The 22,745-nt window shown below is 51.8% G+C and overlaps 4 protein-coding genes across 6 annotated transcripts in view; all 4 read right to left on the reverse strand.

Annotated features, from left to right (window-relative positions):
- Positions 1–198: 198 nt before the first annotated feature.
- Positions 199–10,672, reverse strand: LOC126051834 (disintegrin and metalloproteinase domain-containing protein 32-like). The gene is made up of 20 exons (XM_049831578.1): positions 10,627–10,672; positions 9,467–9,531; positions 9,141–9,202; positions 8,676–8,754; positions 8,111–8,187; positions 7,766–7,955; positions 7,197–7,253; positions 6,899–6,970; positions 5,901–6,067; positions 5,578–5,659; positions 5,274–5,410; positions 4,534–4,714; positions 4,198–4,287; positions 3,472–3,670; positions 2,832–2,940; positions 2,220–2,403; positions 1,891–1,971; positions 1,171–1,279; positions 852–1,008; positions 199–343 (listed from the first exon to the last, which is right to left on the reverse strand). The coding sequence occupies exons 1-20, from the start codon at positions 10,670–10,672 to the stop codon at positions 268–270; spliced, it is 2,220 nt and encodes a 739-aa protein (XP_049687535.1). The 3' UTR covers positions 199–267.
- Positions 10,673–10,747: 75 nt separating this feature from the next.
- LOC126051835 (disintegrin and metalloproteinase domain-containing protein 32-like) lies at positions 10,748–16,438 on the reverse strand. The gene is made up of 11 exons (XM_049831580.1): positions 16,378–16,438; positions 16,085–16,221; positions 15,338–15,524; positions 14,954–15,043; positions 14,408–14,606; positions 13,488–13,596; positions 12,977–13,160; positions 12,569–12,649; positions 11,896–12,013; positions 11,639–11,783; positions 10,748–10,829 (listed from the first exon to the last, which is right to left on the reverse strand). The coding sequence occupies exons 1-11, from the start codon at positions 16,378–16,380 to the stop codon at positions 10,748–10,750; spliced, it is 1,335 nt and encodes a 444-aa protein (XP_049687537.1). The 5' UTR covers positions 16,381–16,438.
- A 211-nt stretch (positions 16,439–16,649) lies between these two features.
- On the reverse strand, positions 16,650–20,514 carry LOC126051836 (disintegrin and metalloproteinase domain-containing protein 18-like). Its single transcript, XM_049831581.1, has 9 exons — positions 20,370–20,514; positions 20,114–20,262; positions 19,888–19,949; positions 19,424–19,502; positions 19,197–19,273; positions 18,852–19,041; positions 18,410–18,475; positions 18,072–18,143; positions 16,650–17,115 (listed from the first exon to the last, which is right to left on the reverse strand). Exons 1-9 carry the CDS (start codon positions 20,512–20,514, stop codon positions 16,945–16,947), a joined length of 1,011 nt encoding a protein of 336 aa, XP_049687538.1. The 3' UTR covers positions 16,650–16,944.
- The window catches only part of LOC126051703 (disintegrin and metalloproteinase domain-containing protein 9-like), a 30,692-nt gene continuing 28,442 nt past the window's right edge, over positions 20,496–22,745 (reverse strand). For all 3 annotated transcript variants that reach the window (XM_049831264.1, XM_049831263.1, XM_049831265.1), the window contains exon 22: positions 20,496–22,723. In XM_049831264.1, coding sequence (XP_049687221.1) covers positions 22,609–22,723 — 115 coding nt within the window. In that variant the 3' untranslated portion in view covers positions 20,496–22,608. The remainder of the gene's footprint in view (positions 22,724–22,745) is intronic.

A 22,745-nucleotide genomic window follows, 5' to 3' on the forward strand; every position in this document is an offset into this window, starting at 1 on the left:
GGCGTGCTGCCCGCGGGGAGAGCAGCGTTAGGGGCCGGTGGGGGGCCGGGGGCGCAGAGTGGGGTGGGGGGGAGGGTCCCGGGCTCCGCACCTACCTGCGGGGCAGCGCCCGCCCCCACCCGCCGCGGCCCCAGCGCGGCCAGCAGCCCCAGCAGCAGCCCCAGCGCCGCCCGCATCGCCCCCGCAACGGCCCCAGGGCCCGGCCGGTAACGGCCCCGCCGCCCCCCGCACACAGGCGCGGACACGCGGCTCCGCTCAACGCCTTTATTAGTGCCCGCGACCCGGCCCCGGCTCCGTGTCCACGTCCGTGTCCCGGCCGTCGCTGCCCTCCTCGGCCGCGGGGCTGTGCGGAGAGCCGGAGCGGTGCCTCAGCCCCGGCCCTGCCGGTCCTGACGCCCCCCGTGTTCTGAGCCAGCCCTGCTCCCCCGAGCTCTGTCTCCCACCTGCTCTCCTCCTCCACATCAGACCGAGTAAGCTGCCTGGGGCTGGCAGCTTCTCCTGTATCCTAGTTTTCCCCTTTTACAGTTTGCTTTCCCCAAGAATTAGCAAAAGGAAACCTATTTCCTCCAGCTCTTGCACACAGAGTGTGCTTGGTGCCAGGAAATCCACCCTTAGTTTTGCTTCTCCTACATTTGTATATTTTAGACATCTGTTTACTAGCTTCTTCCCTTGATGACCAACAAACGGTTCCCAGTTTACCAACAAATGGTTACTCTTTCCCAAGTACCACTTTCCCTGCTCTGCCCAGGCTGTAAATCCCACTCACCAGCTTTTCCAGTAATTCCATGCTCCCTGCCCATCTCCCGCACCCAGAACGGAGAATTTCCATTAAGTAACTAATACCAACTCACCCATCTGTTTCTGATGCTCTCCTTGCACAGAAGCTTTTCAGCTGGCTCCACTTCATAATCATGATGGTGCCACAGACCAGGGCGAGGAAGACGCTGCCAAAGCTCAGCAGCAGCCGGTTCTTCAGCACAGCCAGGATGGAGCTTTTGGCGGTATGATCTAGGGCAAGAGAAGCAAAGGTACAGCTCTAGGTAAGGGCCAGGCAATGCCATGGGCCGTCTGCTCAGCTGTGAGCTCAACGGGGCCATTTGTGGGGCTGTGGGACCCGCTGTTACACCCGGTAAAGCCATAGGGCACCCAGAGCCCAGCTGCAGCACTCACCGCGGCCCAGCATGCTGTCGATGCTGCCGCCTGCAAAGGATCCTCGAATCTTACACTGGGGGGGCTTCCAGCCCGGATTGCAGTGGCAATTCTTCTTGTTATTGCACACCTGCCGACACCAGGGTGGGCAGAAATCATCCCCCACTGTAAAAACCCCTACTGAGGAACAGTGCTCCATCTCCACCGGGACTGCTGCTTTCCTACCCGCCCCTGCTCTCCTCCACACACACCCCCATGCCCTGCTCCCATGCTGCCATCACAACCAGCCTGCCGGCACCGCAAGACACCGCTCTGCGAGAGTCCCCTCAGCCTTCCCCTGTGCTCCCGCTCCACTGTTCACCACACTGCCTCTCGCCTTGCACAGCTACGCTGATCATTTCCAACACTATTTCAGTTATGTGCAGTTAAATCCTCTCTAGATACTCTTTTTCCAGTTTTCTGCTAATCTAGACAAGCAAATACTCCAAGCCCCTTTATCTCACTTATTTTTTGCTTGGGTCAGAAAATAAGTTGGGTGGTCTCACTTAATTTCTCCCCTGGTAACTCATTACTGCATGATGATTGCAGGGAAAAAGTGTTAGCCCAAAACATAGGTCTAGGCAATTCACAGACAAGCCCCAGTGAGCATTTTAACAGAACCACTCTCTCTTCTTCAGCAATATTCTACAAACCAATAACACTAACTTTACTAACTTAACTAAGCGCATTGCTGTTACTTACTCCATGCCCGTGGCATTTTTTCTGCACATTGCAGTCATACTTCAGGACTGAATGTGGGTGGCACGTGCCATTCATACAAACCTGAAAGACCAAAAGGAAAAAAAAATCCCACTGGGCACTTTTTCATCAGCCTTTACCATGCTTGCCATAACTCTAAAAAGGATTCCTGGCCCTAAAGAACGATCAAATTTAATAGCACAGGTAATAATTACTAAAAACATAAGTACAGACCACCTTTAACTCGTGCGGCTAAATGGCAACTATTTCTAAAACGGTTACAGTCGTGATAATTATATGCTATTTCCAGATGCTTGTGTACTATTTCTTACCTTTCCGGGACCACATTTTGTGCCCTCTTTCACCAGGAGAGGATCAGGCGCTGTGGGTCCACGCATAAAATCAAAAGACACGCACAGATGTTCTTGCACTTGAGCATAAATTATGGCACCCTTGACTTTTGTGAAGGGAATACGATTCGGGTACGTACATACTAACTTTCCACATCCCAGATTCCTAAAAAATTCATTAGCACAATAAATTAGAGCACTACACACAGCATCTGATTTATCACAGTGCTGGAGACTTTGAGATGCACAACTCAGGGAGGGGGGTTTACACAAGATAAAGACACAAGCATATGGTGTTCAGAAGAGTTGAATCCTTGATACCAGGGGAGAAGCCATCCTATGAACCATCAGAACATGAAACGCTTGCACAAGTAGGTGTGTGCCGAGGTTGCCATCGGAAGTCTCCAGTTTCTCTACACCACTGTTTCTCTAAAGAATGCCTAGAGCTCATACTGCAAGTCAATTCTGCCCAGCAAAACAAAAACATACTGAAGGCAACCTTCTCACAGATTATTACTTTGCAGCGACAGCAAAGGGAAGCATAAATTAAATATATATTCCCAATTCAACACTTTGCAGTCCCTTGAAACCTACGGCCAGGAACAGGGCTGATAGCCATCCTTTGGATGGTTGCCACAGTGTCCAAACCTATCCTGCTGATGGTTGACTTCTTCATAACAGGCCAAAGGAGCATTTTTTGCACCTGAAAATTTAGAAATAATACTGGTTACCACTGAGGGTAGTACAGACTAAGATACCTCTGCTGTCTTTAACACTTATCGGTTCTAGCCTCTGACAGCGGAATACTTGGCTAGTGCTCCAGTCCCATCACTAGCCACCTCTGGGTTGTGGGGCAGATCTCTCAGACAGTGGAATGGTTTGACCAGTACAAAACACCTTCCACAACAGCATCAGGGTATGTTGCCGGCTTGTTCTTTTCTCTGAGAGGCAGTGAGGTGTGCATGACCGGCTGTGTCAATGTTCAGCCTGAAATCCTTGTGGAAACTGTCACCCTCCTCTGATGGCCCATTCCCTTCCCCTCTCTGCAAGTGTGGGAAATCCACCCGCAGCTGCCTCTGCCCTTCCCTACCCTGCACACTCCCAGCAGTCCCCAGCTTCCCCAATTTCATATAAGAGAGAGGGTGGGCATCCATCATGCTTGGATGCCACCTTCTGCCCCAGACCAGCCCTGGAGCTCGACGTTGGTACTAGTGATGACAAAGCAGGCTGTTACCTTTCCCATAGAGTGCCTGGCACTGCAGGTCTGGAGACTGGCAGCGTCCCTTGTAGCAGTAGCCGGTGCCGTGCTCACAGCTGTGCCCATCCTGCACGTACAGGTCGGCGGGGCAGGATGCGGAGGACCCATTGCAGAACTCGGCCAGGTCGCACTGCACATCGGCGGCGGGGCGGCATGGTGAGTTTTTCTGCTTGAACTGGCAGAGGAGGCAGAAATGACTCTTCTCTCCATCCTTCCGCACCCACCGGCGCAGGGGTCCCCTCTCAGGCCCCACGCAGCCCCTCCCGATGCTGTCCGAAGACACATCCCTGGTCCCTCGGGACCACCTCTGAGGCACTCGGGTCACCACATGCACCTTACGCCATCCAGGACGCTCTTCCCCCAGTAATATTCCCCCCGGGGGTTTCAGGGAGTTGAGCTGGAAAGCCCTTCCCCAGGAAGCACTCTGATTGTAAGTTTGTCTCCATCCTTCAGCATGGGAACATACTATTTCTCCAAAAATAAATAACGGTCTTGCGATAACAATAAAAACATGCCTTACCTGACATTCATTACAACAAAAACCAGAAGAGAGAAAATGCAGCACAAATATAATTAAATTTTTTTGGAGATGCCTGTCCGAGCAAAACCAGAAAGCTGGTTTGACAGTGCTACTGTAGAAACTACTACTGCTCCAAGCTTTAGAAATGGCCTTAACTTCTGATAATTATGAACATACCTTACCTGGCAATTTTCACAGCACAATCCCAAGGAGCACTTCACTCCTGGTTTGAAGTTACACTGGGGAGTACAGCATTTGTCTAATGCACAGGCCTGCAAACACACCAGAAATCATTATTTGCTGCAAATTCCCCATCTGCAGGATGACTGCTTGCCCTGACCCCCATCCTTTTAACAAACAGTGCACCTCAGAGGAGCCGATGGAGGAGCAGGAATGCTGTGCTTCTGCACGTTACCGCAGAAATGCTTTATACACAACCTAAGACCACTTCTAGCTTACATCCACCTGCTCTCAGGACCAGAAGAAAGCACAGCCCTCCACCAGACCGTAGCACCCACCTGTGCCTCCCCGCAGTCGCACTGCTCGCCGGGCTCAATGACACCGTTGCCGCAGACAGCCGCACGGTAGGAAGGCTCATGCAGAGCATGCCTGATGAAAGGGCAGTCCCTGTTCTGCTTCAGGAAGGTTTTAAAGTCCCCAATGCTGCAGCTGCTAAAGGCTTTTGCCCCGCTGACATGTCTAAAATAAAGCAATTATCCATACTTGTTTGTGTTAACACATCTACTGCCATTCACTCTCTCAAAATCTCTGTGCAATTCCAGGACTTGCTCACATACTGGAACAAGGCGCAACGGTCCCCTGGGTGTCTTTCAGTTACTTGCCAAACCTCATTTTACAACACATTATTAACACAGGCTGAGAAACATTCAGAAATACCTTGCTTTTGGAAACAAAAGGTCTCTTTTCTCAATTTAAGTACTCAGTCACTAATTTAATTATTCTTTTTTTCCTTCCTGAAGGAATAAAAGCAGGTATTTCTGATTTGTTGTCATTTTTGCAACAGAATGACATTCGTCAAGGACACCCCTGATGAGAGGACACCCCATGATGATCCCCGCCACACAATTGCGACCGCTTGGCCAGGTGGTGGGTGACACGCGGCTGCACGAGCCAGACGGGCACCGGCTCCCCATCTACCCCAGTGCATCCTGCCCACCCACCTCATCTGCCCCAGCCACTGTAGCCCCCGCAGGGCACGGGCAACACCGCGGGCAGGGACAGCACCCCACCAACTCACAGTGCCTCCGGGCTCATGAGGCAGACGCGCCCGGGACAGCGGCAGTCTCGGGAGTCGTCGTAGCTTATGCCCAGGCTGCGTCCCAGCAGCTGCGCCAGGAGGACGGAGAAGGACTCCAGCGTCACGGCCCCTTGGTACTAGAGGGAGGAGAGAGCAGGGCTGCTGTGGAGGTGCCTTCCCTGTGGAGACCCCAGCGGACCCCAGGTCCGGCCCCGGATGCTCCCACCTGTATCTGTCCCTGCTGCCTGTGGGCAAGCTCCAGCTTCCCGGACACATGGGCTGGGGGGGGACCAGCAATACGTACCACAGCCACTGCGCCAGCAGCATCTCTCTGACACGCCTTTCCCGGAGCCGTTGCACCCACAAACGCTGCTTGGTCCCTGTATCTGAAACACACACGTGTTCACCAGCCGTCCAGCCCAGGACGCCCCATCGCCCTGGCCAGAGCCCGCTGATCATACCAAGCTTGGGTAGGGCTCACTTTATGTTTGCAATACCAGACTGCATTCTCACTTAATTTTTTTACAAGAGGCATCACAGTCATAGCAAAGCCTTTTGCTCAAGAGTACATGCATTCAGCAGGTTGTTACTGTCTTCTCTTAAATAACAATGACAATTTATTCTTACAGGAGCAAATATGGCACTTCGTGGGGCTGCAGAATGGGGCTGGTCTGCTTCCACTCCAACAGCTGCGCCAGCACTTCTTCTCCATTCCCCATTGTCTTAAATGTACTGTTATCCATCCAGACCTCCATGGAGGACAGCATAACTGTTAGATTAAGAGAGCTGAACATCTGAAAGTTTAACAAGAGAAGTGGCTGCTCCCATATGCTTCATTTCAAGTGCTGTTTAAATGTTTGTTCTTATAAGCAGCCACGCTGCTTCTGGAAAAGACAGGAGCAGTTGGCAACTGATGACTGCTTTGTATATGTGTCATGAAAAAGGTGTAGGAAACACAGAATGGAAAGACACAGAAGTGTGTCCAAAAGAGCACAAAAAGTTAGTTCAGTAAGCAGGATCCAATAAACCCAAAGACAACCTAAGCTTGAATAGAGATATTAAATAATTAAACATACAGAATACACAAACTTGCCCTTGTCTGCATTTTTTATGTTTCCAGGAAGAAACAGTATTCCCTGTGATTTCAAGTCAAACGCTCACTCAGCTGTGCACTACACAGGCAGGAAAACAATAAAATCACTCCCTTAAGACAGAGAGGTGGAAACGAGCAGCAGTGGCTGCTGGCACCTGCCTGAGCACACAATGGCCCCTCAGTGGAGCATGTACTGTGGGACAGTGTGTTATCTCCGAGGTTTTCTGAACAGGCACTGCTGGACTCTAGAGCAGCACTGATTTAGAGCATGTGTTTGTGTTGGACAGCGAGGTGTAAAATCCCCTCCACATCTCCTACCCCAGTCTGGACAGGCCCTAGACACACTTGGAGCTCTGACAGACTAAACCAAAAAGTCAGAAGCTAACAAGCTGAGACTCCATATTTCCAGAAAGCACATTTAATTATTATCTTCTCAAAAATTAGACAAATCCTACCAATACCTAGCCATTAGTTGGCTGAAATAAGGTGTCAAAATTTCCATCTCGGTACGTATAAACCAGGAAAAACTTACACTGCTCAGTAAGCTGGAGACCTGAACGATCTTCTGTGTCACAACATATTCGTCTGCACCCAGGTAGTCATACTGAAAAATGACATGAGATTTTATCTATGTTATTTGTCACGCTGAAGCACAGAGGCTTATCGTGATCTTTCTCAGAGTGGCTTCCACCCACTGACACATGGCCACAAGGCACAGACTGTACGGAGACAGGCAGGACCATGTAGACGACCACAGCAAAGGTTTATCGCAGCTCGACCAAGGACAAATAAAACAAACACAGAACAGGAACTGACTGACACAGACTTACCAAAGCCCTTTCCAAAACTATATGGAGTGCCATCTCTCTCTGGTATTTGGACACTGTCTGGAAAAAAAATCCTTCACTGTTAATTCAGTCGCGAGGCATAAGAAATGCTGACTTTTCTGAGACACTAAACCCTCTGCAAGGCATTGCCATGTGCTGATTTTGTTTTCAGGGCAGGAAGCAAAAGCTGTTTATTAACACCTAGGACAACGCTGAAGACTTTCACTAATAACATCAGCTTTTGGCGAAGATGAACACTGGGGCCCTGGGACGCTCACATGAACCCCGTGGCTGAAGTAACCAGAACACTGCTGCCAATTGTCTGCAAACTGGAGGGAGAAAACCCCCTGCTTTTACAAATCCATCAATAAATCTTGTACCCCTTGGTGATGCCTTTTGTAGGCACTAGATCAGTAACGATCCATGCGACACCCCAGCGCAAGCACAGGCACTCCTAAGCCTCCCCCATCTCTGTCCGTCCAGACGACTCCGGCCAAAGCTTCCTGCGGGATCGGACCCCTCCCCATGTGACGGGGACATCAGCACCCCCAAGACAACAGGCACACACTCACTTCGTCACCTCCATGTGCTTTGGTTGACATCTCTGCTGTCAGCCTGCCTGGCCCGCTCTCAGGGTGGCTGTTGGCCAAGAGGGAACCTGCTGTCCTCTCGTCACTCACTCGATACACAAAGTGCTCAAACGCAGGAGAATAACCCAGGGGCTCAATCCCATAGCTCACGTTCTCAAACTGCAGCAAGCCCCTGCCAAGGTGACGGCACCAGCCATTTGCCACCAGGCACTGGCAGCCACGGTGGGGAGGCTGCCGGGGCATCCCTGGGCTCCCCCGCGGCAAAGGCCCGGCTGTGCCCACTGGCACTAACTGGCAGGGCAGCGCGGGGAGGTGGTGGTTCATTACCTGAGCCCCGAGCAGGTGCTGAGGGTCACTGCCGAGCTGGGGAAGCCCTCGACGTACCCCCGGTAGTGGCAGCCTCCCTACATCATGACAAAGGACAAGGAGCCCCTTCTGTGGCTGTAAAGGCAACCCCGTCAAATGATGGCACAACAAGGATTTTGTGGACAATCTCTCTTTGGCCTGAGTCATTAAAAACAAATCCTAGCATGAGGATGTGGCATCCTTATGATAAGGAACTGCCCTGCCTTGTGTCGAGCCACACTGCTGGGTGTGGGTGCTCTTTTCCTGGTCTCTCCATCAGGAAGGGTAGCCATGGTCAGGATTACAAGCTTTGAACCGAGCAAACGCAGCAACTCCAAAAACTTTCACAAACAAGAATTTCACCATGCATTTGCAAGGAAAATTTTTGTTTCACCCCAGCACCTCCTGCTGTGATTAGGAAGCGAAAAGGTGGAGAGAGGGGAAGGACTGCTCCCCTGCAGTAACAAGTGACATCCCCCAAAATACCAAACAGCAAGGCTACCCTGGAGCAGCACAGCAACAGAAACACTAAGCATGTGATCATTACCTTGATATGGGGCGAGTCAGAGCGCAAGGATCCCTTCTCATTGTATGTGTAAATCCTGAAATCATCAGGTAAAAAGAATCTAGAGCAGAAAACCAAAAAAATCCTCTGAAAATGCTCTGCAATCGTCCCACCCAGAGCTTCTTGAACTTATTGCATGTCCTGCAGCCTGCACTGCTGACTGATCCAGAACCCGCTGGCATCAGGGCTCACAGGCACAAACATCCCTCAAACCCTCCTCCAGACCTCTGCCACCCCTCAGCACTCGGGCTCGTGGCACACACGCACATATTCCCTCGGGGCTTTGGGACGTGCCTGCAGCGGGGCACCATCCTGGCAGCTGGAAAGAGCCCAAGTGAGCGGTGCCAGTGTCAAAGCCCACAGTGGGGATCACCCCACAGCCCCGCACCATCCCACGCTGGGGGCAGAGCACGGCAGCGGTCAGAGGCAATGCCACGGCCAACTTACTGCTGCTGCAGGTGAATGGTGTAGGGCCTCCCCTCTATCCTGAGGACGTAGGACACCGTGTCCTTGCACGTGCAGAAAAGCAGAGAAAGGGAGAATTAGGAACGCTGGCTTTGGGAAAGCATGCTCCAAGGGCAATCTTCAAATGCCGAGGGCAAGCACAAGGGCTTTGCAGAGCATGGTCCCCCCATCACCTGCACAGGCAGAATGTGGTTTCCTAAAACTGTCCCTCTACCAGTCACACCTTGGCTGTTGCACATCACATTCCTGTGCGTGTATATCCACTCGCACACACACACGAACACCAAATAACTTGATTACTTAAGTACCGTCTCTCCAGCTGTTTTTGAGAGCAACCTCTGGGGAACTGTGATGTGCAGCAGCATTTGTGAACCTAAAGAAAGAATTTGTTTCTTAGTTATAATTAGAGATTATCATCACCACGGTTGTGCTTGCCAGCCACAGTCAGAGTTGCATATGCCTGTGACAGGGACCGCATCTGTCCATGTGGCTATAAAGGTGTCTACCTGCACAGGTTCACCAACTCTACTTCCTACCCTATCATTCACCCACGATTTATTTTAAAGTATCTAGACACCTATGTAGAAAAAGCAAAATTATGTGCACTTACTACTGTTGGATCAGAGCCCAGGAATACGAACACTGTATGATGGGAGCATGAGAGCAAGCTCTGGCTGAAACAACCCACCTTGCATCAGGAACCGAAGTCGGGCTCAGAGAGGCCAGTCACTGACACACATCCAGAACCACTCAATAAACTCCTATTTCAGAAGGACCCCCAAGACCTGCTCCTTCCCCACGAGCATCACCATCCCCACAGTGCAGCTGCCGACATCATGAAGCTTCACGCGCTTAGCAGATTGACAAAACCCAACCACCACAACGTGCCCACACAAAAAAAACAAGGTGCTCGCAACGGCTGCAGCCCCTCAGCCCCCGCGAGCAGGATTTAACACAAAGCAAGCCTAAAACCCTTCCACGGGATTCCTGCTGGATGGCATGCCGTGCCAGGAGGACAAAACCATCCCTGTGTATCCCTGCCAAGCAGCCAGGAGGAAAAATTCCCTCCGCCCCGGCCCAATGCCAGCCTTGGGACAGATGGGCTTCCACGCCAGCAAACCTTGCCCCGGGCCCAGTGGCCCTTCCCGGCCAGGGCTGCAGGGCTTGTGGGGGGGGACTCGGGCCTGGGAATGGGGAGCTGCTGCCAGGCCATGACGTCAGTTTGCAGCACAAGATGTCAGTTTCCAGGGTGTGACATCAGCCACCAGGGCGTGATGTCAGGTTCCAGCACATGTCAGTCTCCAGGCCGTGAGGTCCCTGGGTGCCCGGCCAGGAGGGACCCCACCAGCAGGATCCAGAGGTGAGGGGCCGGGGGGGGGGGCGGGGGGGGGGGGGGGTGCCTCGGGGGCCCGCCCGGCCGTGGGTGCTGCCCCGGGTGGGGTGGGGGGGCGGCCCGGCTCCCACTCACGCAGCACGGGCAGCAGCGCGGCCAGCAGCACCAGGCGCGGCCCCATCCCGCAACGGCCGGTAACGGCCCCGCCGCCCCCCGCACACAGGCGCGGACACGCGGATCCGCCCAACGGCCTTTATTAGAGCCCGCGACCCGGCCCCGGCCCCGTGTCCGTGTCCACGTCCGTGTCCCGGCCGTCGCTGCCCTCCTCGGCCGCGGGGCTGTGAGGAGAGCCAGAGCGGTGCCTCAGCCCCGGCCTGGCTTGGGGAGCGCCTCAGTCCTCCTGGGGATCGCCTCGGCCCTGGGGAATCTCCTCACGTCCCCTCCCGGGGAATCGCCTCATATCCTGCCCCAGGAATCTCCTAACCTCCCCCTCCCCCCCCAGGAATCCCCTCATATAGCCCCGCAGGAATCACCTCATATACTGCCCGGGAAGCTCCTCATATCCCATCCTGAGAGTCACCTCATCCCCCCCCAAGAATCGCCTCATATCCCCCCTGGGAATCACCCCATACCCCCCCTGGGAATCTCCTCATAACCCCCATAGGAATCACCTCATATCCTGCCCCAGGAATCTCATACCCCACCCCACCCCACCCCCAGGAATCGTCTCATATCCCCCCCCAGGAATCTCCTCATATCCCCTCCCAGGGAATCGCCTCACATACAACCCCCCCCCCCCCCCCCCCCGGGAATCACCTCATATTCCCCCTGGGAATCAAATCATATTTTCCCCTGGGAATCACCTCATATCCCATCCTGGCAGTCACCTAATCCCCCCCCCAAGAATCTCCTCATATCCCCCTGGGAATTGCCTCATATCCCCCCTGAGAATCGCTTCATATGCCCCCTGGGAATCTCCTCCCCCCCCCCCCCCCCCCCCCCCCCCCCCCAGGAATCATCACCTCAGCCCTGGGGATCACCTCAGCCCCCACCCTCCCCCAGGGATCACCTCAACCCTCCCAGGGGAACACCATGGCCCCATCCCGCATCCCCCCGTCCCCCCCATGGCGGGGAGGGCCCCACTCACCCCTCCGTGTTTGGGGGCTGCCGGCCCAGCGCCTGCCGCCAGAGGACGAGGCAGACGGCACCGGTCAGGAGGAGCAGGAGGAGGCAGGAGCCCAGCACCGGCCAGGCCAGCGTCACGTCCTCCAGCGCTCGCTGCAAGGAGAGGCCTGGCAGGAGACAGCCCAGCGGGCAGGGGGCCATGGGACCACCACCCTCCCTGCCTGCACCAGGGACCCCAGCCCAGCACCCGTCCCCCCCACCTCCGCTGCGGGTACTGACCGCCGTCCATCAGCTGGAGGCCACTATCGACACTTCCCCCCGGCCCGGATCCCTTCTGCAGGCAGTCGGGGGGCTTCCAGCCAGGGTGGCAGTGGCAATGCTTCTTATTATTGCACACCTGAAAAGCCCGGTGGTAAAAGGGTGGTAAAAGTTTACAATGAATTCAATGAAACGGACGCTCATGCCCAGACCGGCATCAGTCTCGCTGCCACTGGTCGGGTTGGGACAAGGCTACACGCGCTTAGCAGCACTCTGGCAATTTAGGAAGCGCATCAGACGAGGAATGCACCATAAACTGCAGGCTCTAAGAGCCTTGAGACGTCAAACAAGCATAAAACACCACCCTCCTGCAAAACCCACAGGCACTTCTCTCTGATGAGCAGAAAAGAGGAGCGGCTCGCCCCAGCCACCAGCACTGCAGAGCCAGGCAGTGGTCTGGAGAGCCCAGCAGCGCTCCATGCACCACCACGCAACATTTTTTTATCTACACTAGCTCCGCTGCCTTCAATAGTTTAAATGGTTTTACTCTGTGTATTAGCTGACAAGGTCACAATTTTGTTGAGTATCAGCCTAAAATGGGTCTTCGATAAGTTCCCATAGAAGCCCCAGCAAATCTGTACGACAAAGCCACCTGCCCTCCGCAGCACCGTGCGCGCTGCGTGGAATCACTTACACCGTGGCCGTGGCACTTCACTTTGCTGTCACAGTCGTATCCCAGGACCGAATGTGGGTGACAAGTGTTGTTTATACACACCTAGGAAAAACCACAAGCAGTTCTGGCTCAGCATTGTTTTGCCATTGCAGCACTTGGCCCATCAGTCTGATGTGTCAAAAGGGAGTGAAAACATACTACTTCTAAAAAAACAACAATGGTGCTTTTAAAAAGCTCGTTACTGTCTTGGGGTTGGGTTATGTCTAATGCTCACACCATGCCAGACCTTTAATGTAATGTTTGCATATTTTTACAGTGTTTGTAAATATCGAGTACACTTATGCTGCAAAGGAGCACGTATTTCTAAAATCTTGTTAATATTTACAATTTATATGTGGCATTTTAGATGACTATAAAATGTTTTCTCACCTTTCCAGAACCACACTTTGTACCTGGCGGAACCAGAAGAGGATCCAGCCTCGCTGGTGCATTCAAATAATCCAAAGATATACATAAATGCTCCCGCACTTGGACATAAAGAACAGCAGCAGCTTCTGATGGAAATGGAGTGCTGTACGGGTATGTGCAGATTAACTTTCCACATCTGAGATTCCTATAAAATCAATTTGCATAGACTGTGTATCACGCACACATATATATGTGTATGCTCCCTGATGAAACACTAGAAACATTAAACAGCAGAACACAAATCTGGAGCACTGCATGATAAGAAAAAATAAGCAGGACTGGGAAGTCCAGGAGACGATCTGAGACATAAGGAGAGACACCATACTACTAACAAGGAGAGCTCACATGTGACTGTCTATTTATTGCTTCACAAATCTTACTGTCAGCTGGAGTCTTGATATGTTCCTTGACTGTAAAGTCCCAATTAAATATGCATTTTTAGCAGAGCAAGCACCCTTTCCCTAGAGCATACCTCCAAGCACAGGACTTATAGCCTTGTCTGGGCTGGAACCCACAGTGTCCAAATCTGTCCCGCTGACTATTGAGCTCCTCGTAACAAGCCACAGGAGCATTTTTTGAACCTACAAGTTTAGCAATAATATTTATTATCATTTAAAGGAACACAAAGGGACATACTATGGTATATAATAACTTCTTCATTTTTCATCCTGTTCATAGCAGAACTTAGATGCTGTTCACTAGTTAGAGAAAATGTAATACCTGTCCCTGAACTGCCAAACCCTCAGCAGTCCTGAACCCCAGAAACACAGGATTAGCAAACAGTAGGTTAGCTCTCTGATTAAGTTCACTCACAGATAATAATTTGCTTTTTCTGTTGTTGTTTTCATAGTTATCTCTGAAGAATCGGAAGAACTACATGCTACTGAAGTGCATATTTACCAGAATCAAAACTCAGCTTGAAATGTTTTCCTAAAGCTGTGTCCTTCCCTCCTCGGGTGCCCCACTCCACCTCTCTGCCCTCCATTCAGGTACTGCACCTACCCTTCCCAGGCACCACAGTCTCTGCTCTCCCTCCTGCCCGCTAACTGCATGCACAAGGAGAAGCTGGGACACAAGGTACAAGTCTTCCACAGAGCGCTGTGCCTCATTACTCCTATTAGATATGTGCAAGTGCAGTCCCTACAACCCCTCCTGCTTCAACAGGTACTTGAAATTGGGTTCGGGCTCATGAGGGAAGTATCAGAAACAAGTTACCAACCAACCACAAACCCTCATTTCCACTGAAACAAGGCCAAAAAGACACAATGAGACCGACCTGAGATCGGTGCATTAAAGAGCAAAGACACAAACTGAGCATTGTTACTCCTGTGGTCACCTCCAGCACCTGGGCAGTACCAGCAATACCAGTGCAACCAGAGCAGCCTCTGCTACCTCTCCCGTAGAGCCGCCGGCACTGCAGGTCTGGAGACTGGCAGCGTCCCTTGTAGCAGTAGCCGGTGCCGTGCTCACAGCTGTGCCCATCCTGCACGTACAGGTCGGGGGGGCAAGATGCGGAGGACCCATTGCAGAACTCGGCCAGGTCGCACTGCGCGTCGGCGGCGGGGCGGCACGGTGAGTTTTTCTGCTTGAACTGGCAGAGAAGGCAGAAATGATTCTTCTCTCCATCCTTCCGCACCCACCGGCGCAGGGGTCCCCTCTCAGGCCCCACGCAGCCCCTCCCGATGCTGTCCGAAGACACATCCCTGGTCCCTCGGGACCACCTCTGAGGCACTCGGGTCACCACATGCACCTTACGCCATCCAGGACGCTCTTCCCCCAGTAATATTCCCCCCGGGGGTTTCAGGGAGTTGAGCTGGAAAGCCCTTCCCCAGGAAGCACTCTGATTGTAAGTTTGTCTCCATCCTTCAGCATGGGAACATACTATTTATCAAAAAAAAAAAAAAACGACCTTGCGATAACAATAAAAACATGCCTTACCTGACATTCATTACAACATAATCCAGAGGAACATTTCACTCCTGGCTTAAACCGACACATTTTAGTACAGCATTTATCCTTCAAACATGCCTGGGGACACATTGTAAAACCACGTTATTCTATTTCTTTGTTCCCCTAGAGGTTTTTACTGTCAGAGGTTCTTCCTTCTTCTCCCCCAAAGCTACATGTGGGCAATATCCAGCATAAAAAATTGGGCAAAGCTGCCGTCAGATCGACGCCATCATAGAGACGATCTAAAACCCACCATAATCCTTCTTGGGCCGGCCTCTGCTTCAGCTCTGCCACTAGCCTCGAGGTTTCATTACTCTAAACATACGAACAGTATAAATTTACTTATGTAGCCATAATTCCTGCAGCACCCACCTCTGCTGCCCCGCAGTCACACTGCTCGCCGCGCTCCACGATGCCATTGCCGCAGACAGCTACTCTCCGGTAGGACAGTCCGGTCAAGCGCGGTCTATTGAAAAGGCATGTGCCCCCATTGTGCTTCAGGAAGGTTTCAAAGTCCCCAATGCTGCAGCTGCTAAAGGCTTTTGCCCCGCTGACATGTCTAAAATAAAGCAATTATCCATACTTGTTTGTGTTAACACATCTACTGCCGTTCACTCTCTCAAAATCTCTGTGCAATTCCAGGACTTGCTCACATACTGGAACAAGGCGCAACGGTCCCCTGGGTGTCTTTCAGTTACTTGCCAAACCTCATTTTACAACACATTATTAACACAGGCTGAGAAACATTCAGAAATACCTTGCTTTTGGAAACAAAAGGTCTCTTTTCTCAATTTAAGCACTCAGTCACTAATTTAATTATTCTTTTTTTCCTTCCTGAAGGAATAAAAGCAGGTATTTCTGATTTGTTGTCATTTTTGCAACAGAATGACATTCGTCAAGGACACCCCTGATGAGAGGACACCCCATGATGATCCCCGCCACACAATTGCGACCGCTTGGCCAGGTGGTGGGTGACACGCGGCTGCACGAGCCAGACGGGCACCGGCTCCCCATCTCCCCCAGTGCATCCTGCCCACCCACCTCATCTGCCCCAGCCAACCGCAGCCCCCGCAGGGCACGGGCAACGCCGCGGGCAGGGACAGCACCCCACCAACTCACAGTGCCTCCGGGCTCATGAGGCAGACGCGCCCGGGACAGCGGCAGTCTCGGGAGTCGTCGTAGCTTATGCCCAGGCTGCGTCCCAGAAGCTGCGCCAGGAGGACTGAGAAGGACTCCAGCGTCACGGCCCCTTGGTACTAGAGGGAGGAGAGAGCAGGGCTGCCGTGGAGGTGCCTTCCCTGCGGAGACCCCGGCAGACCCCAGCTCTGGCCCTGGATGCTCCCACCCATCCTTCCCAGCGAGCTCCGGCTTCACGGACATGCGTGCTAGTGGGGGGACAGGCAACACCGTACCATGGCCACTGCGCCAGCAGCGTCTCTCTGACACACCTTTCCCAGACCCGTCGCACCCACAAACGCTGCTTGGTCCCTGTACCTGAAACACACGCACGTACACCAGCCACCCAGCCCGGGACACGCTGGTCACTGTGGGTAAGTGGGGGATCCCGCGTCTGCACAGCCTGCGTCCCCCTCAGTCCCCACGGGCTGCCCCACTGTCCCCCGGTGCCCCCGCCGGCCCAGTGGAGCCGCTGGCAGGGCCTGTGTGCCAGCCGGTGCCGGTGCCAAGTGCCAGGCAGGGACTGGGGCTGCAGATTTCCCATTGCCAGGGCAGCAGTGGAGCCTCTCCTCAGCCACAGGCTGCAGGGACAGGTGGCACAACTGGACATGCTACATCACCAAAGGCTGGCTAGAAGGTACGTCCTGAAAGAAATACTTTCAGAATATTAAGGAATTAGGAAATATGTAAGAAATATGTTTCTTTTAAAAAAAGCACTTTTCATCGGAATCTTTGTAGTTCAACCTACATTGGTTTAACTGATTTCTACCATGTAACCTTTAACGAGTAAGAAAACCTTTATCTTACAGTAATAGATAAGCTATGTCATACGATCCAAGAGTGAGATGTGACTGTTTCCACTGTAAAAATCGCTGTAGAAGGTCATCTGCTTCCCCTGCTGTCGATATTTTATTCTGCTCTGTCCACAGCTCCAGGGAGGACAGCACAATGGTAACATTAAGAGGATTAAACATCTGAAAGCATAACAGAGGAAACGCCTGCTCACATACCTTTCCTTCTGAGCAGAATTACAGCTCTATACACAAAAAAATCACGTAGGAAAAGCCAATTGCTATTGTCAGTCACTGAGTGACATCTGTATGACAAATAGAATGAACAAACCTAAAAAATAGAAAGATACGCCCAGAGGCACGAGATCAAAGCCTAATAACCAGTGGAGTGACGAACACCATTAGAAGTTGCTTATAACCACCTTAGTGGAAACAGATTAATTGTACGGCTGATCAGTGAGACAAGATCTGCAGCACAGAGAGGGGAACAATCTAGGAAGCCTCAAAACGTTGGTCGTCAGCTGCCTGAAGGCAAACTGCCTGCCTTTTTGTACATCTGCATGAGACATCGCCACGACATATGGAAGGATGCTAATTTGTAGCAGATTGATATATCTGGAGAAAAACTCCCCAGGAAACACTTTACAGGCTATAAATACCAGACAGCTTACTCCCGGTTCCTGTGAAAAGGCAATGGGGGACAGTGGCCAGGTCCTGCGAATTCCTACTCCGTTCTGCTGAACAGCACTTCCCTTGATACCAACTTGTCACGGTTCAAGACTTGCCCCAAGCAGCTAACCATAACTCTAGCACAGACCATACCGCTAGAGCCATTATAGCTTTGAAAAAGCACATTTTCACAATTGCTAAGCCAAACCTTTTTATTAGCCCACTGGGATTAAACCCCTCGCCCACCTCTGACCAAGTCTGGACCAGGCTGCCGAGAAGCTAGGAGCTCCGGCCATCACAGCCAGAACATCGCGAGCCAAGACCTGGAATTTTTTACATAGCCTCCTCCTAAAACCAAAAGCAGCTGTGGCCAAAAAGCAAGCTGTGACCAAAAGCAGCAGTAGGTGGCCATTACTAACATCAACCCCTCCATCATCTTACTACAATACAAATCAGACTTTAAAACTTACATTGTTGATTAAATTGAAGACCTGGATTATCTTCTGTGTTGCAGCATTTGTATCTGAACCCATATAGTTGTACTGAAAAATAATCCAAGAGGACATAAGAGCAGACAAGGCATTTACCACGATGAAGCAGAACGATGTTGAAACACTGAAATGATTGCCAACATCCAGCCATGTAAATGCGAGCTACGAATTTTCATTCTTTCTTTCCTACAGAACCTACAATACACATAACTTTTCAGAAGAGAAAATAAATACATATAACAGCTGTGAAATGGCACCATTTCTATGCTCATAGAAGTCAGGCAAACACAAGGAGAAAATGACTGGCACAGACTTACCAAAGCCTTGTCCAAAACTACGTACATTTTCAAGAATTTAGGAGATCGTGCTGAAGCTGATAGTGGCTGAAAAAGAAAATGGTCTCCTATGCTATTTGTTTCTATGTTCTATAGTCACCTTATTCCTAAGGTTTGCTAGACCACTCAAGTGTCCATTCAAAAGCAATGCTTTGGTGCTGTCTCCAAATTAGCATAATGTAAGAAGCCATTCCAACTTAGCCATTTCTGACTTTTTTTCAGAAGCTCTTCTACCTTGGCGATGCCTTTTGTAGGCACTAGATCAGTAACGATCCATGCGACACCCCAGCGCAAGCACAGGCACTCCTAAACCTCCCCCATCTCTGTCCATCCAGACGACTCCGGCCAAAGCTTCCTGCGGGATCGGACCCCTCCCCACGTGACGGGGACATCAGCACCCCCAAGACAACAGGCACACACTCACTTCGTCACCTCCACGTGCTTTGGTTGACATCTCTGCTGTCAGCCTGCCTGGCCCGCTCTCAGGGTGGCTGTTGGCCAAGAGGGAACCTGCTGTCCTCTCGTCACTCACTCGATACACAAAGTGCTCAAACGCAGGAGAATAACCCAGGGGCTCAATCCCATAGCTCACGTTCTCAAACTGCAGCAAGCCCCTGCCAAGGTGACGGCACCAGCCATTTGCCACCAGGCACTGGCAGCCACGGTGGGGAGGCTGCCGGGGCATCCCTGGGCTCCCCCGCGGCAAAGGCCCGGCTGTGCCCACCGGCACTAACGGGCAGGGCAGCGCGGGGAGGTGGTGGTTCGTTACCTGAGCCCCGAGCAGGTGCTGAGGGTCACTGCCGAGCTGGGGAAGCCCTCGACGTACCCCCGGTAGTGGCAGCCTCCCTACATTACAACAAAGGACAAGGAGCCCCTTCTGTGGCCGTGAAGGCAATTCCCTCGCCCAAAGCCAAAACAGTTGAACTGCACGTACTAGACAGCAGCTCCGCACTGCAACACTTAGGGTACAAAACCACCAAAGAAATCCAAGGTTACCTTGATAGGGGTTAAATCAAAACGCAAAGATCCTTTCTCATCAGACATGTAAATCCTGAAATCTTCAGATAAAAAGACGCTACAAAAGAAAGGCGTAAAGTGAAACCCTTAAAGCAATATCTCTTACCTGGTTTCTTGAGCTTATTGCATCTCCTGCAGCCTGCACTGCTGCACTGACTGATCCAGAACTCGCTGGCATCAGGGCTCACAGGCACAAACATCCCTCAAACCCTCCTCCAGCCCTCTGCCACCCCTCAGCACTCGGGCTCGTGGCACACACGCACACCTTCCCTCGGGGCTTTGGGACGTGCCTGCAGCGGGGCACCATCCTGGCAGCTGGAAAGAGCCCAAGTGAGCGGTGCCAGTGTCAAAGCCCACAGTGGGGATCACCCCACAGCCCCGCACCATCCCACGCTGGGGGCAGAGCACGGCAGCGGTCAGAGGCAATGCCACGGCCAACTTACTGCTGCTGCAGGTGAATGGTGTAGGGCCTCCCCTCTATCCTGAGGACGTAGGACACCGCGTCCTTGCACGTGCAGAAAAGCAGAGAAAGGGAGAATTAGGAACGCTGCCTTTGGGAAAGCACGCTCCGAGGACAGTCTTCAAACGCCGAGCGCAAGGGCTCGGCCCTTCCCCAGGGAGCAGGCACAGCCTGTGGTGCCTCCATTCCGGCTGCCAGCACATCTGTACCCTCCCTCCTCTACAGCTGGAGACCACGATCTCCTCCGCAACCCCATCCCGGGGACCCCTGGAGCAACGTGCCTGCCGAAGCGCCGCCTCCCCCGTCGCGTTCGCCGGCAGCCGCAGCGGGACCGTGATCTGGGCCAGCGCCTGCGAGCCTGGAGGGGAGAGAGACCCGCGCCCTGCCGACCCCAGCCCCCGGCCATGCGGGACGACCGCCAGGGGCACGGGGACCACCGGGAGCGGGGGCCCGGTCCGGACTCACGTAGCAGCAGCAGCAGCAGCGGCAGCAGCGCCCGGCGCGGCCCCATCTGCCCGGCCGGTAACGGCCCCGCCGCGCCGGTTCGGCCCCGCCCCGCCCCGCCGCGGAAAGCAGAGGCGGACGAAAGCGCCTTGTACAAAACCGGCATCTTTATTGCTCGTTTGTTTCTTACAAAGGGGGTCGGTAACAGCCCTTTTCGTCAGAGCCCGACGGTACCGGAGCGACGCGCGTCGCCGCACAGAGAGCGGGGACGGTTCTGCGGAGCGCAGAGGTTTAAACGCGGGTCGGACGGGGACATCGCCTCCGCTTTCTCCAGACCTACTCGGGGGACAGGGATAAGCGTACACTTTAAAAAAGAAAGTCAGTAGTCATCTTCAGTGTTCAACACATGTAAAATTTGAGCTATTTCCTTTCCCTAGGATCGCTTCTAAAAACAGCGTGTTCACTGCCCTACGCCCACCACCCTGCAAATATTGCTAACGAGCATGCTGGAAGTATAAAAACTCTTTTGTCTGTTAAAAGGCACCATTTTCAGCATAGTTTTAGTTCACACATACAGCTTCAAATACAATTAAGTACGTCTCTCTCTCTCTCTCTCTCTCTCGGATGACTTCATTCCCTGGATTCCCTCCTGTCGTCCCCACCCTCCGAACTCGAGTCCCGAGCTGCCTGGAGAGGCTCCCCCGGACCCCTGCCTCCCTCCGCTGCAAAGCTAACTGTTACAGCCAGCCAGCCCAAACTGAGCAGAATACAACAAGAATTAGGAAGTGATTATCTTGGAACAAACAGAAGACCCCCACAAATAGGCCTGGTGATATTCTAGGTGACATTTTACATATTTTAATAGTGTTATAAATCTTAGTCTAAGTTTATGGGAAACCACAGGAGTTCAAGTATTTTATTACTGCAAATGCAAACACTATATATATATATATTTTTATATATGTATATACAGAGGAAAAGGGGGGTTTTTGGCAATATTACGGGGGATTTTACAGACTGAGTTTGTACTCAGTGGCTAGCACAAAGTGAAAAAGCCAAGCACTCTTTTCAGTACTTATTTCACTTTTAGCAGGTTTGTGCAACAGCTTTCTGTTTGTGACCACCAGCATCCAGTTTCTGCCCACTGCACAACTATCACCATTAACAGATCTCCTCTCCTCAGCCAGCATACCAAACGCTTTTCAGAAACGGTTTTAAAACCTAGTTTAGTCAGTGGTCAAAACAGATGGCAGTCCGATCTAATGCAAGTTAGCCTGTAAGCATCCTGACTGACACTAAAAAGGCTTGAGGGTTACGTGAAAGGGTTGCATTAGTCAACAGGTTCCTGTTTAAAGTGCTCAGAGAAGCTCAGGGGGTCTAGGCAGATAGACATTTTTTGCTTCTCACTGTTCTGCAGGGACTGCTACTCAGTCTTCAGACCCAAATTAAAATCTAAGAGCACCCTGTTTTTTAAAACCAAAACATGGCCGTGTCTTTTCGTACCTTTATTTTCATTGCCTATTCATGATATTAGTGGAAATTAGTACAGGATTCTCATTTAGCAACTCACAATTACTAATTTAAAACCACTAAAATTAGTGCTCATATAGCACAGCTTAGTGTCAGTCAGCATGAAAGTAAGAATTTAAGTGCATTATTACACATCAATAGACATATATACATGCATAAACATGTTTACAGTATATTTATCTTCCTCTGAAAAAGTACACTGATACCTTATTTCACTTGTGCCATTAATGTGTAAATGGATAACATTTTCCAGTCCATGCAAAACAATTTTAAATTAATTGGCCAGATTTCCTTGTTTTGAAAATGGTATGGGTTACTTCAATTCTTCACTGTACATTTAGAAAGACGACAACAAATCAGACAATTTTGTTATCAGGGCTCATCGCAGAAATGGGGAAACGAAAAGTAACTCCCAAGTGCTGTATTTAAAGATTATTTAACTGCAGGCTGCTCCACTTCCAGCTGGACAGCCCTGCTGCAGTTTACAAAGCCACAATACTCAGATCTAAGAATGGGTTAGATGTTTTTCAGTTCCTGTAGCTTTGGTAGAGGTATTTAGTTTAAAGTTTTACATTCCTCGTTTCAGTATCTCATTTGCCTTATCCCAGGCTGCAGAAGGAAGGCTTTCCAGGATTACCATGGGCCACTCAATGCAAGAAGGATAACTGCAATTTCAGCTCTGTCTCAGTGAACAGGTCAGCTCACGTGAAGGCTCCAAAGAAGCCAAAAGCTATTTGGGAGGCAAAGGTGCCGGTCGAGAAGGAAAATACTGTCCCTGAGGTAAACATTTTTGCTGTGATGGAGGAGGTCCCTGAGGTGCACATTTCTGATGCGGAGGCGGCGGCCTACAAGGGGACAGAGAAGCCA

This window comes from Accipiter gentilis, chromosome 28 (genome assembly GCF_929443795.1).
Source record: "Accipiter gentilis chromosome 28, bAccGen1.1, whole genome shotgun sequence".
Lineage (NCBI taxonomy): Eukaryota > Metazoa > Chordata > Aves > Accipitriformes > Accipitridae > Astur > Astur gentilis.